Source organism: Athene noctua, chromosome 3 (genome assembly GCF_965140245.1).
Source record: "Athene noctua chromosome 3, bAthNoc1.hap1.1, whole genome shotgun sequence".
Classification (NCBI taxonomy): Eukaryota; Metazoa; Chordata; class Aves; order Strigiformes; family Strigidae; genus Athene; species Athene noctua.
The window spans coordinates 73,691,031-73,705,476 of NC_134039.1; the positions used below are offsets into that span (position 1 = coordinate 73,691,031).

Consider the following 14,446-nt stretch of genomic DNA (forward strand, 5'->3'; position numbering starts at 1 on the left):
GGGCACATTGGTTGCCAGGAATGTCCCAACAACACTACTTACTGGTAACGTCCCGAGGGCACGTGGTTGCCAGGAGAGTCATGATGGCATTCAGGAAGAGACCCTACAGCACATGGTTACCTGGATGTCCTAAGGTTGCCGGGAATGTCACCAGGACACGCAGTTAAAGGAGAGTCCTGAGAGCAACTGAGGGCACACGGTTGCTGGGAATGTCCCGATGGCACTCAGCTACCGGTAATGTCCCGAGGGCATGCGGTTGCCAGGAGAGTCATGATAGCACTCAGGAAGAGACTCTACAGCATGCGGTTACCTGGATGTCCTAAGATTGCTGGGAATGTCACCAGGACACTACAGCACGTGGTTACTTGGATGTCCTAAGGTTGCTGGGAATGTCACCAGGACATGCAGTTACAGGAGAGTCCTGAGGGCACATGGTCACTGGGAATGTCCCAACGGCAGTTACTGGTAATGTCCCAAGGGCATGCAGTTACCAGGAGAGTCATGATGGCACTCAGGAAGAGACCCTACAGCACATGGTTACCTGGATGTACCAAGGTCAGGAGACTCCTAAATGCACTTGGTTGCCAGGAATATCTCCATGGCATGTGGCCATTCCCAAGAACCATGGGCCTTTGGACTCTCGTAGCAACTGCTTGCCCTCAGGACATTCTGGCAACTGCGTGCCCGCGGGACATTCCTGGTAACTGAGTGCTGTCTGGTCTATCTAGGCACACCCTCACGACTCTCCTGGCAACTGAGTGCCTTCAGGACAGTAACCACGTGCTATAGAGTCTCTTACAGTGACAGTGTGTCTTTGGGACATTTCTGGTAACTGCGTGCCCTCAGGACTCTCCCGGCAACCATGTGCTACTGGGACATTCCCGGTAACCGCATGCTGTTGGGTTATTCCTGGCAACCAAGTGCTTTCAGGAGTCTCCCAGTAACCGCATGCCCTTAGGACATCCAGATAACCATATGCCGTAGGGTCTCTTCCAGCAACCGTGTGCCCTCGAGACATTACTGTGTGACATTGGGACATTCCCAGCAGCCATGTGCCCTCAGGACTCACCAAGTGCCATTGGGACTCTCCCGACAACAGTGTGCCTTCGGGACATTCCTGGTAACCACGTGCCGTAGGGTCTCTCCTGTCAACCGAGTGCTGTCGGGATGTTCCTAGCAACTGTGTGTTGTCAGGACTCTCCCAGCAACCATGTGCTGTTGGGACTGGGCACTTGGTTACCGGGTATGTCCCGAGGGCACGTGGTTATTGGGAGACTCCAGATGGCACTTGGTTGCTGGGCATTCCTAAGGGCACATAGTTACAGAGGGAGTCCCGAGGGCATGCGGTTGCTGGGAGAGTCCTGAGGGCACGCGTTGTCCGGGAGAGACCCCAGGGCACACATTTACTGAGAGAGTCTTGACGGCACTTGGTAGCTGGGAATGTCCTAAGAGCATGCAGTTATGGGAGAGTCCCAGGGGCACATGGTTGCCAGGAGAGTCCCAAGGGAACACGGTTCCCAGGAGAGTCTGATGGAACTTAGTTGCCAGGAATGTCCCGGAGGGCACATGGTTGCCAGAGCAAGACCCTACAGCACACTGTTACTGGGATAACCTAAGGGCATGCAGTTCCCAGGAGAGTCCTGAGGGGACATGGTTGCCAGGTGAGTCACAAAGGCACTTAGTTGCTGGGAATGTCCCCAGGACACAGTTACAGGAGAGTCCCATGCAGTTGCCTGGATTGTCCTGAGAGCACTTGGTTGCTGGGAGATTCCTGACAGCACTCAGTGGCTGGGAGAGTCCTAGTGGCATGCAGTTGCCAGGAGAGTCCCACAGGACTCTGTTGCTGGTTGAGTCCTGATGGCACACAGTTGCCAGGAATGTCCTATTGTTTTGCCAATTATTAGGCCTAGCATATATGACACAGCCAGCATAAAGATAAAGCAATAACCAAATTGTATTTGATACAAAAGGGTCAGTACATGGGTGAGCACTGGGGGTACAAACAAGTCAGTCAGATTATACATAATTGACATCAAGCCCACTGACCCCAACAACGACACCACATGACCAACAATGGGTGGAATAAATGGTGAAATGCAGTCTCCCATAGAAGGGACAGGAGACAACCGAGTCAACAAGCCAAACACATCAGACCAAGGAAGCCACACACTGAATCTCTACACAGCCCACATTTACAAAAGCCAGACCTGACTGGAGCCCAGTCCCAGGGAGGCGGGAGGTCCTTCCCCAACAGGGAACTCTGCACAGCACACCCACCTCACAGACAGACACTGCCCCTTCTGCCAGGGGTCCCAGCTTTTATCCCTCAGTGGGACACCTGACCTTTGCTTACTGAATGCAGACACCTGGGGCTCCTTTACCTCATGGCTCTCCCTGCCAGGCCGGCCGCTCCCTGGAGGGAAGCCTAAAGGCAAACTCACCCCCCTTTGGGAAGGGCTGTGGGAATCACCTATATGTCGACCTTAATTTGGGGCTTGGGGTTGAAACTCCAGCATTTCACCTATGGACACACATTTATCGGTAGAGTCCTGTCAGCACTTGGTTTCCAGGGGGGTCCCGAGGGCATGTGGTTACTGGGAGAGTCCTGGAAGCACTTGGTTGCCAGGAGAGACCCTATGGCACCCCACCCAGACTGTCCCGACAACCGTGTGCCCTTGGGACTCTCCTGGCAACCACATGCCCTTGGGACATTCCCAGCAACGGTGTGCCCTCAGGACTATCCCAGCACTCACATGCCCTCGGGATAACCTGGTAACCATGTGCCGTAGGGTCTCCCCCAGCAACTGAGTGCCCTCAGGACTCTCCTGGCAACCGTGTGCTACCTGGACATTCCCAGCAACTGTGTGCGCTCAGGACTCTTGCAGCCACAGTGTGCCCTTAGGGCATTCCTGGCAACTGCATGCTATCAGGACTCTCCCAGCAACCATGTGCCCTTGGGACTGTTTTGCTGATTAAGGATACCAATTAAACTCAGACACCAGAGTGAAGAGCAAGCGTATTTTACTAAAGAATAATACAGAACAGTAAGAAAAGACAGATTAGTGCACTTAAACAAATAGGAAAATACAGGGTAATGCATCAAACCATTACTACCTGAGAGAGAGAATAGTGACTAAAAAAGATCCATCACCCCTTGCATATGTTACCATCATCCAGCCCCGCAGTGGCTGGGCAGCCCCGGTTACAGTGAGGGTTTGGAGAGCCTGTCCCGGCAAGGGGGAAATCCTACGCGGTGCATCCACCTATAGGTGAGGCTGACAAAGTCGCTGTGAGAGGGTCCAGCCTTATATACCAGAGATTGACAGGCCAGAATAGCTGGCACCTTTGTTTTGAGCAGAAATACCTGGTTTCAATCTCACATTAGCTAAGGGAGCTCCTCTGCTTATCTAATTGAATTATGCACAAGGTCTCACATCAGGTCTCAGCGACAGACAACTGTCTCCATGACTCTGGAGTTGCTGGGAGGGTCCCGAGGGCACTCACTTGCTGGGATGTCCTGAGGCCATGTTGTTACCTGGAGAGTCCTATTGGACTTTCTTGGCAACCATGTGCCATAGGGTCTGTCCTGGCAACCAAGCGCCGTTGGAATGTTCCCGGCTACCACCTGCCGTCAGGACTCTCCAGTAACCAAGTGCCCTCGGGACTCTCCCGGTAACTGCATGCGCTCGGGGCATTCCCAGTAATGGAGTGTTGTGAGGACTCTCCTGGTAAACATGTGCTGTCGGGAAATTCCTGGCAACCGAGTGCCGTTGGGACATACCAGGTAATCGAGTGCCCTCGGAACTCTCCTGGTAAACCACATGTCCTCAGGAATCTCTTGGCAACTGCATTCCCTCGGGTCTCACCCCATAAGCAAGTTTCGTCGGGACTCTGCCGGTAACGGCCTGCAGTCGGGACTCTGCTGGTAATTGCCTGCAGTCGGGACTCTCCCGGCAACCGCCTGCTGTCGGGACTCTGCCGGTAACGGCCTGCCGTCGGGACTCTCCCGGCAACCGCCTGCCGTCGGGACTCTGCCGGTAACGGCCTGCCGTCGGGACTCTCCCGGTAACCGCCTGCCGTCGGGACTCTGCCGGTAACGGCCTGCCGTCGGGACTCTCCCGGTAACCGCCTGCCGTCGGGACTCTGCCGGTAACGGCCTGCCGTCGGGACTCTGCCGGTAACGGCCTGCCGTCGGGCCTCTCCGGTAAGCGGGTGCCGGCAGGGCCCGTCCGGCAGGTGGCAGCGCAGACACACGCTGTAGCCGTGGCTGCCGGGCGCTGCTCCCGCACAGCCCCTCCAGGGCTTTCAGCGGCCCCAGGGTGTCTTGTGGCTGAAGAATTTTCACATTACTTAATGCAAAATTCATTAAAAACCATAACTGAGGATCTTAATAATAAGTCGCGGCAGATTAAAAAACAAACCAAAACAAACACAGTGGTAGCATGTAGTACGCTGGAAGCTCCTTCAGAATTTCAGAATTATTTTATTCCTTATCTTTCTGAAGCATACATGGAACTCAGCTATACTAACTGAACCAGCTCCTTTATTGATGATGCACACAGCAGCGTATAGCCTAAAAGCTCTTCCAGAAATCTTTCTTAGTTTGATGCCACCAACCATCTCAGTTCATTGCCCGAGGATCATAATATTTTACATTATTTTCAATTGCCATTTGAGAAACTCAACAAATACAGCGGGTACTTAATTGAGCCTCAGAATATTCCAATGACACTCCAACTAATTTCATTTTATTAATGGAAAAAATTGAAGCAAATGGAGAGGAGAGCTAGTTTTCTTTTTCAAACTCAAATGTCTCCCACCTGGCTCTTTACTAATCCTGCATTGTGTTGGCAAAAATGTCAGATAAAGGAGAATCAAGGTGCTAATTGCATACCTGTAAGCCTGACATTTATGCTGACATCCCAGTTGTTCGCCTGGCATCTTGTGAGAAGGCCATGTTTGAGAATCATCATAGGTCTTCCCTATGGCAGAGCAAAACTCCTACCTTTTTGTGCTAAGACTCGATGAGGAAATCCTGAGTCTGTGTAACTGGTAATGTAACTGGTATTCTAGAGCATCTTCTGCTGTTAAACTGTGGAAATCATATCAAAGTCTAGCATATAGGATTTTTACAAGTAACTTCAGTTTTTTCCCTAAGAAATAGCAAGATAATAGATTAATAATTATTATTAACAATTACTAATATAAAATATTCTTACAGCTATATTAAACTAATATAAAGCTAACTTGCACTTGACATAATCAGAAGTAATAATCCATATTGTTATGATAATTTAAAACCGGTTGGTGAAGGTAAATTCAGTCCCAGGTCCTAGCTTTTTGGAGCATCTTTCCTTGCAGGCTTTTTTCTCAGGTGACTGACCTGATGTTCAAACTTGGACGCTGGTCTTACACCGGTGGTCTTGGGAGGTGTTTTGCAGCAACTTTTGGAACCACTCCTAAAGGAGAGGAGCCTTTTAGTGTTTTGTAGGCAATTGGGGCCCACAACTCCTCTTGGGAGTTGATGAGCACAATGTGCCTGCTTATACTTAAAGGGAAAAAAGAGACAAATAAAGGGAATAATTTGTTTCTTGCACAGGCAATAATTTCCTCATCACCTTGTGAAGTGGAAAAGCTATGTAACTGCCCACAGTGGTGTTATGACACTATCTGAAGATGGGAAAGATATATCAGTTTACTTTTTAAAATGTAAAAGGCATTTCAGAAGGCAGTATGAAGTAATGCTAAGCAAAAATTTGAGACAGATGGGTAATAGAAAGTGTTATGGCAGGTTATATCTGATCACTGTAAGCCTTGGCTTTGTGTATTTGGCAGCATGGGACTAATGTTGTTTGATATAAAGAGAAAAGCATAAATTTTTTAACTACATATCCCTCTTTCTGCAGAATTTTGGGTCTTCCATGAAAGTCTCTTCAAAATATTAATGTAAGCCAATGAGGATCAGAGATCAAGGTGGAATGGCTGCAAGCCTGGATAATATATGCAGGTATTGCCAGCTACTCCAACAGCAGGCAAAACTGTTCCCTTCTGCACAGAGCTCTTTGGAAAGGAGAAATGCGTAAACCTCTAGACTTTAGCACATGGGAAAAAACCTATGTTGCTTTCTGGCACTGTCTCAGAAGCTACTCAGCATATGGCTGGATTTTCAACATATAAACTAGTCAGGACAAACATGCATTTTTTTTTTCTTTGGGTTTTGTTTTGTGTTGTTTTTTTAAAAAAATTATTTTCTAGTTCTTATTTCAAATACTCAAGGAATCAGCTGAAACTACTAAAACTTTTAAATGTTTAAGGATGTCAGACTCGCAGAGTGAAAATGGACAGAAACCTGCTGGGCCCAGCATTACATTTTCCTACCTAGAACAGGGGAAGCTGGATGGTGTGAGGGAAGCTGGTCCATTACTCTGATCGAAATATGGCAGAGCCTAGGGTTCGGGAATAATTAGATACCAGTCACAATCATTTCTAGATCATCTCCAAACACAGGTACTACTGCATCAGCATCATGGAAGCAAATCCAGTATCTATTTGACAAGAAAGTACTTACCTCTTGTTGGTGCAAGCTCTGGGATGATGTACATCTGTGATAGCCCCTGATGGTTCCAGTGTAACTTCATGTAGTGAAATTTAGAGGGATAAATTTTGGGGCTTTACTGTGTCCTCCAAATAACTTGTTTGAGCTTTCCAATCTAGGAATAACTGAAATGTGTTGCCTATAATAATGAACTGGAAGGACGACTTCATCCTACAAACCTGGCAGTTCTCTATTTAATGATAATTAACTCCTAAATAATTTACAGTCTCCTTTCTCTTACTAAAAACTAAAGTAATCAGGAACTTTATATTGTTGCCCATATATATATAGTCAGGTACCAGAGAGTGGAGATGACTTACCTTAAACAACAAGGTACTTATACTGTTAATTTCGCCTGTGGATACAAATCCCTGCACTCATTAAGGGATCAGATTTTTCTTGAACTTTACATACCTTAGGGATCTGTGTAGGTACAGGTGTGTAGGGGGTGGCCAGGCTTCTGTTTAGAAGGACAGTAATCCCAACAACAGCAGCTGTTACCACAGATGAGCAGGAGAAAAGCACTATCACACTTTATTTGTATGCTACAAAATTCATTGTTGAACTTTATTAGGTACTTTAATACCAAGCATACTTTAAAGTAACAAAAATTATTGTTATTACTTTTTACAGAAAATCAGGTATTTCAACAGTTTTCTTTACAGTTTGTTGACTTAAAAAAAAATTACAATTGACAAGTTACAATGGAGTGGGATGGGAAAGCCGTAACATTTAAAAAGATAAAACATACTATTCATACTGAGTCAACATTTAGTGATGTACATCCTGATACGTCTCTCCTTCTGACTGTGTACAAATGGTACATATTCACTGAGCTGCCCTGACAGGGTTGTGAGGTCTTGTGGTGACACTTTTTTTGCAATGTTTGTGTATATTTAGAAAGAGCTTTTACATTACACAGCCACCATGATGCAAAACTTAGTAGCCCATAACAAAATAATGTAATACAGAAAAACCCTGTTTCAGTGATTTCTGATTTTTTGTCACAGCAGAAGTGCCATGACTGCTATAATTTGGGATAGAGGTAAACCCAAGGAGCAAATGAAGACAGTGATACGACAGCACATCCAGACAGCAAACCCTTTCACAGGCTTTTGAGGTGAGACTGTGGCTGTGAGCCAACAAGAGCAGTGAATGAGGATGGGCTCCATGGGGAGACACCATTTAACAATGACTCCTGAATGCATGCGGCCCTAAGGGATGTGCGTTTTCCAGCTGACACTGGTTGGACTAATCACAGACTTCAAAACCTATCTGAAGTGGGACCTTAATGAGTTTATGCAGCCTCATGTGTAAACTACTTTATTTTTACCTTCCATCCACTTCAGGTCAGCAGTGGGTACTGGGAATATATTTATGGTGGTTGATTGATCTGGGTGGGGTTTTTGACTGGCTCTAAACCTGGTCCTGTGGAAGTCAGTGGAGTCTCCTACACACAGTTATGAGAGCAGATTTGGATTAAAAACAAGTTTTCTTAAAAAAATGCTGCCCAGATTTACACATAAATTTACTTGGTAGTTATCCACATGAGCATTCAGTCTCTAAGATAAGCAGTGCCACACTGGTACCTTGGTAGTTAGATAGAAGAGTTATCTAATTCCCTGTATTTATTTACTGACAGTTTGTTTAAAGATGGGTTTTAATTCAAAAATAAAAGGTAAGAGATCATGCACAAAATTCTGGAATAATTTGTGTTGTGTAGCCAATAGTCAAAAACCAGTTTTAACTCATGTTTTACTCATGTCTTCAGTGTATTGTGTTATTTGGGAACAACATTAGCAATGAATTATTATTTTAACCATTCCCCCCAAAAGCCATAGAATGAAGCAACAGGCTTAAAAAATCTGAAGAAATTAGCATTGCAGTGCTCATTTTGGGCTGGATTCAGATGCGATATGCATGAGAGGGTAGAAGAAATGTAGGAAGCAGCATGCTCCTGCCCAGTCCTGAGCCAAAAGATGCGTGCCATGCTGGGAGGTACTGGAGAGGAGCAGAGGAGAGGGGGTCCCTGCTTCCCTCCACTGCTCTGTGCCTGGCACTTGGCATCCAGACCTTTCACTGTGACATCTTTCTTGATATCTTGTGCCTCCCCCTGTTTTAGTGCTCAGTGGCTTCTGGAAATGAGGGTGCCTTTGGGGAGTGACCTGTTGAGCCCCCGTGGGGGGAAGCACCAGCCTCACCAATGCCCCAAGGCTCTGCACCCTCAGCCCTCACATAGCTATTTGCAATGTGTATTTGTTTACTAGTCTCTTAATTTATGAATTGAGTTTAAGGCCAGAAGGGATTGTTAGATCACTTCACCTGACTGGCATTAGCACAGGCCAGAGAGTGTCACTCAGCGGTTATATGGCAGGACAAGGAAAAGAATAGAAACACCCTTGCAGTAAGCAGCCGTATGTTACATTTAAGGGGTAAATTACTTTCTCCTACTAAAAAATAAATCAAGTGCTTTTATTTTGTCACTTCAAATACAAACAATTCTATGTGTCTTGGGAAATTATAGTATTATGATATTCAGTCAGACATATCTTATAGTATATATGCTTCATAGAACTAGAATATAAGTCAGAAATAATTTTTCAGTCAAGTTTGTTACAGACATAGATTAATTGGAACACATATGCAGTAAAAATTGAGAAGCTTTACAGTTTTAGTCAACTTATTATACAGTGAAGTAAATGAAGTGCAGCAATGTAGCAGTAAAAGTTATGCTTTTTCCACTAAGTGATGGAAACATTCAGAGAGTCTATTATAAATGCTAATTTAAGAGATGTCCTATCAGCTTCTTGGCTACTGGGATAGGAATAGTCTGGAGTTAACTGCCTCTCTACTGTGAAAGGTTTTAAAGCTTTTTGCTTTCCATCCGAATAAAAAAAATGACATTTACAAACCTCTTGAATGCATATATATTACATATGTTTATCTAGCAACAACTACACCCCTTTTAATTTATTCCCCAAATGTGACTTTTCATGCATGTCTTCTGGGTGCTGCATTCAGCAACAGTTTCTAATGAGCTGGTGTGTAATCCATGATTGCATTTCTCTTCTGAAAATCACTTCCACGTCTGGCTGATCTATGTTTAGAAGGTGGCGCTTACCCATCAGGCGTTTTTGCACTCGTCATCGTTCTTCTCTGTCGGAGGCCCTTTCCCAAGCTTCTTCCCATTTTAATGTTGATGTACAAAAGCTGTTATTCGTTTTGTTTTGTGCTCATTCTAGTGAAGATTGGCTTAGTAGGACTGTGCAAAACAGAGAGAAGAGAGAAGCTGGTTTACTGCCAGCGAACAAAAAGATGTTCACGCTGTGCTTGGCTCAGGGCAAGCCTCTGATCAATATTCTAATATACTTCATTATTTGCATTTCCATTTATCATGAAAAATGACAAGTTTAATCTTCAGTTATGACAAGGATTTGTTATCTGGAATTTTTATACATCAGTTTTCATCAGCTAATCAACATGGGAAGTCAAAATATTGAGATTGTTTCATCTAAAGTTTGAACAATATGAAAATAAAGATACAATGTGTATGGGGCAAGAATGACATTTGTTAGGTGAATATCATGAACCAAGTTAAAATCCTGACACTTCTGTTCCGTATCAATAATTTCTTTCACTCCCCTGAGCACACAATCTACATTCATAAAGAGGATGAAATAATACCTCGTGTTAAATTTCAAGGGAGCATACCCCAATGAGGACAGAGGTGCTTTCAACCCAAACTCTCTCTTAAAAACTAATTCTCACCCATCCAGTTTCCATATACTGTAAACAGAGCTGCATACACAGGAGAGCGGACACGGTCTGCGGGGGCACAGTGAGCAGGGTGACAAAGGCTCCCCCCTCCTTGCTGGAGGTGACTGCCCATAAGTCGGTGTCGGAGGGGAGAACAGGGGCCTAATGAGAATGTCTAAGTACTCACGTACACGCAAATATAAAAACCTGACTGCTCCAGCATTTGGCATTGAACCGAAGGTTCTTGCACCAAAGAGATCTGCAAATTCACCATTAGTTAAACTCTCCTGGATCACTCAGACTAAACCACGATGTCATTTGGCAGGCAGCCTCCCCACTGCCTCCTGTGAAAGGGTCACTGGTCAGAGGTCCTACAAGCTCGCAGCCTGGGGGAGAGGACAGCCACTTTCATCGCAAACCCGCTCCCCCCATCATAATGCAGGGGCCTCTGCAGGAGACTGCTGGAATGCAGAACTTGGAGAAATCACAAAAGAAAAGGAATGAATTTCATTGTGAAATGTCAGTGAACTAAGAGTTCCAGAACTAGAAACTCTTAAAAATGGTACTGTAAGCAGACTGTCATGTCACCCCCCACATTACATGGAGGAGCCACCTTCTCCCATTCCCACCAATTCCTCACACACCTTAACCCTCATGGTCACCTTCGCCTGCTGCTAATGCACCCACAGACACCAGGGAGAGTGATGCCCCCGAGCAGGATGCCCAGACCTGAGAGCTTGGGATGTGGTACCATGAACTGGGGGGGTCTGGTGCTGACTAACCCTTCTGCTGTAGACCCTGGGTGCCTGCTTCCCCATCAGCTTCCAACAAATTGACATTTTTCAAGCAAAGTTTATTTTGGAGGAAAATTTCTGACTTGTTATAGCCCATAGGTGTTCAGCATGTATCTGTAGTCCAAATATATTTTATAAAGGTGACACTTTTAATTGATGTTGTTGAGACTAGAAAGTTGCAAATAAACTATGCAAGAAGCATAAGGTGAGCTAAGGAGGGTCCTGCAGAACACAAATGAATCAGTTTTGCTTTCATCAGAAATGGATACAAAATATAGTGTTCACTGTGATAAAAGCATTTTAATGATGTATGTAATGGGGATGGTAGTTTCCAATTGTATAAGAAAACTTGCTATTGATAGCTCCATGAGCTTCCTTTTTCCCTTTAAAATATGTAGCAAAAATGAAGGATAAAGAATGGATGAGAAATCCACATATTTGTAATAAATAAAATCTATTAAAAATGGTGTGAGTCTGGAATTTTGGTGTATTTTATTAATATGGTTACTAATGTAATTAATAAGGTAATTTTAAATATATGTAAGTAGCACTACTAAAGAAAAGAAAAGAAAGAAAAAGTTCCTAAGCTTATTTGCTAAGTGAGATATGGGGTTTTGTGAGCCTCTTAAAAAATCCACAGCTGGTGAAACTGAAATCCAGGGAAAGTCAAAGTTTCATGGTGAGGAGCATGTGTCCTGACACTCCTAGGAACAATCTAAACTTAATAGAACTGAATGAGCCATTTCTTTCAATTATTTTAAATTGTAATTTCATGTACCTGTGTTATTCAAATCCTTAACAGTGCTTATGGAATTTCCAGCAGTACCCAGTGTTTCATGTGTCCCATATTAAAACCTTTATTATTTCTTTAGACAAATTTTGCACACGGGTGTTATATACATGGAAATTAAATTTAATAAATGCCAGAGGTGCCTACTTGATAAGGCAGAAATCACATCCAACATCCCTCAGTCCACTTTGTATCACATCATAGGCTTTTGACTCCTTGAAGTTTCTTTTCTTAAGCTACTTACAACCCTTTTCTAGTGCTGTTGCCTAGAAATCAGTTAATGAAAGCAGTCTTGTGAAAGCCATATTACCCAAACCACCTAGGTGCTCTGCTGTTAAACTCTCTGTTTAGTCTTGAAAGGCTGCCTGTTAGCTGACATCCTGACAACACAGTTACTCATCTTTGACCTGTTCAATTAGGGCAGTCACTTCTATTGACTGCAGAGCTGGGGTACAGTCAGCCTGGAGGGATTTACAACATTTTAGTGTTTATGCATATTTTCAGAGAGAGGCCACTGATATTTGTTTTGAAGATGAATCATGGGGATTTCCAGGTTGCTCCCTGCCAAGTTATAAAGCATGTACTGCATTTCGGGTAGTCCCTTACATGTTGTTACTGTAAAGGCAGTCAGATTGATAGTAAATATACAGAGAAAGGCAGACCTTCTAGGTCTGAATATATGTTCTCTCCAATAATCTTAACATTTTACACCATCAATTGTCACCAGCCATATTTATACGATTTTCTTTGCCATTTATTTGACTGGCATCTAGAAAGTAACACCTTTCCAAGAGTAAATATGTTATTTTTGCCTCCAAACACACAAAATTACTGAGCTAAAGAGCAACTGGCATTCATGGTCACACCAAAATTGGTGCTATTCCAAAACCACATCAGCTGTCAGAAGCCCATGGGCTAATGAAGCACCAGAGATTTCTTCCCAGTGCCTTCACAGTACTCCTCTAGCCTAGAGAGCGACGTTATCTCTCTTGAATGCTGGTGCTGTGTTTGGTGTATGGGAGGAGATGAAGGTGGAGAGAAACATTGCTGCTGAAGGTCTGCAATTGAAAACAGACATGCTAAGGCACCTTGGATAACACTGCTGCCTGGGCTGCAGGCCAAAAAAATTTGGAGAAGTTCAGTTTTAATGAGGTGCTTGGAGTTCTCGCCTTTCTGCTTATGATTTGGGTCAGTTCCTTGTAAGCACAGGTAGAGGGTTTTGTTTACATCAGGGTTGGCGCAATGCTCAGTATGTTAAAACTCCACTGCTACTGCATCCCAAAATTCAAATAGCAACATGCATTCAGGGTCTGGGCAATATCCAGATGTGTGTAATTAAAAGGCATGAAAGGTGGGTAGATGCCCAGCTGCATGGGGCAGCCATTGGAAGCTTCAGTGAAATCTTCTAATTTCCCTTTAAAACACATAACAAAACCTATGTGAGTGTACTGAGAAAGAAATTTTGTTTTCCAGGTGATGAGAGAGGAATAATGTGTATTCTCATTTGCCTTTAAATGTGTATTTCCATTTTCCTACCTGCTGTGGGTGCCTTTTCCCTCTTAATGTGCCGAGGATCCTTTGCCTTGGCCTCATGGGAGGGTGCTTATGCATTTCCCGGAGAGCCACCCCGGGGCAAATACTGTGCTCTCAATAGACAACTAGACACCAGCTCTGGTCTTCTCCAAACTCTAAGAGACCTGGTGATCCAAGCTGAAACTCCAGCATGTGTTTTGGAGATGCTGTCCAGAGATCATCCTGGAAACAGCTGTGTGGCCAGGAGGTGAATGAGTTGTGCTCTCTGGTGCAGTTTATAACACATTAAGGAGGGGACAAAGCTGCCCTATGGAGATGGAAGGAAGAATGAACAGAAGTTCCTCAACTGTTTTTCTGGCTGCCCTCTTTCAGTGTTTCACTGTTCAGCATCTTCTCAACAAAACATGATAAATGACCTGTCCACACCAGAGGTGCCTAAGTGCATTTTCTCCTCCTCTCGGCAAACCAGCAGGCAGGATCTGGCTACTGCCTGCTCTGCTGTCACTCACAGCTACCGAAGGCTAAAGAGGGCAGGGGTTAAAGAGACTGCGCAGCAAACCTTGAGGGGTTACTAAAACTTTTACAAAACTTTGGGATTGAAATTGTGGGATGGTTTTGTCCGTATGGCATTAGAGGAGAAGCTCATCTCAGCAGAAGGGTGCCTGAGCTGGCTCTTTTGCTGCAGCACTTCCTTGCAATAAAATAGAATTGAATCATATAAAAAATAACGAGGTTTTTACCAATTTGGTATGCAAGCCCTGTGAAACCAGAATTGAGTGGAATGGTAGGACTTAATCAGCAGGGTGGTACTTTGTGCACTCTGTTAGTGGCAGCAGCTGAACTCCTGGGCAAGAGCTGTAGGAAATGTTGCCAGAGCTGTAGGAAATGGTTTCAGGAGCATTTAAGAATTTTCTAAATGTCTATCAAAAGGTCACTCGGGCTGTTTTGCAGACAGAAGGCTCAGTTCATGGCTGCACT

The 14,446-nt window shown here is 44.6% G+C and overlaps 1 protein-coding gene and 1 long non-coding RNA gene across 3 annotated transcripts in view; one reads left to right on the plus strand and one right to left on the minus strand.

The window, feature by feature from the left end:
- Positions 1–14,446, plus strand: part of LOC141959385 (uncharacterized) — a 78,355-nt gene that overhangs the window by 60,928 nt on the left and 2,981 nt on the right. The gene's annotated exons all lie outside the window — the stretch shown is intronic.
- LHFPL3 (LHFPL tetraspan subfamily member 3) overlaps positions 7,234–14,446 on the minus strand; it is a 277,203-nt gene continuing 269,990 nt past the window's right edge. For both annotated transcript variants that reach the window (XM_074903362.1, XM_074903363.1), the window contains one exon: positions 7,234–9,857. In XM_074903362.1, coding sequence (XP_074759463.1) covers positions 9,829–9,857 — 29 coding nt within the window. In that variant the 3' untranslated portion in view covers positions 7,234–9,828. The remainder of the gene's footprint in view (positions 9,858–14,446) is intronic.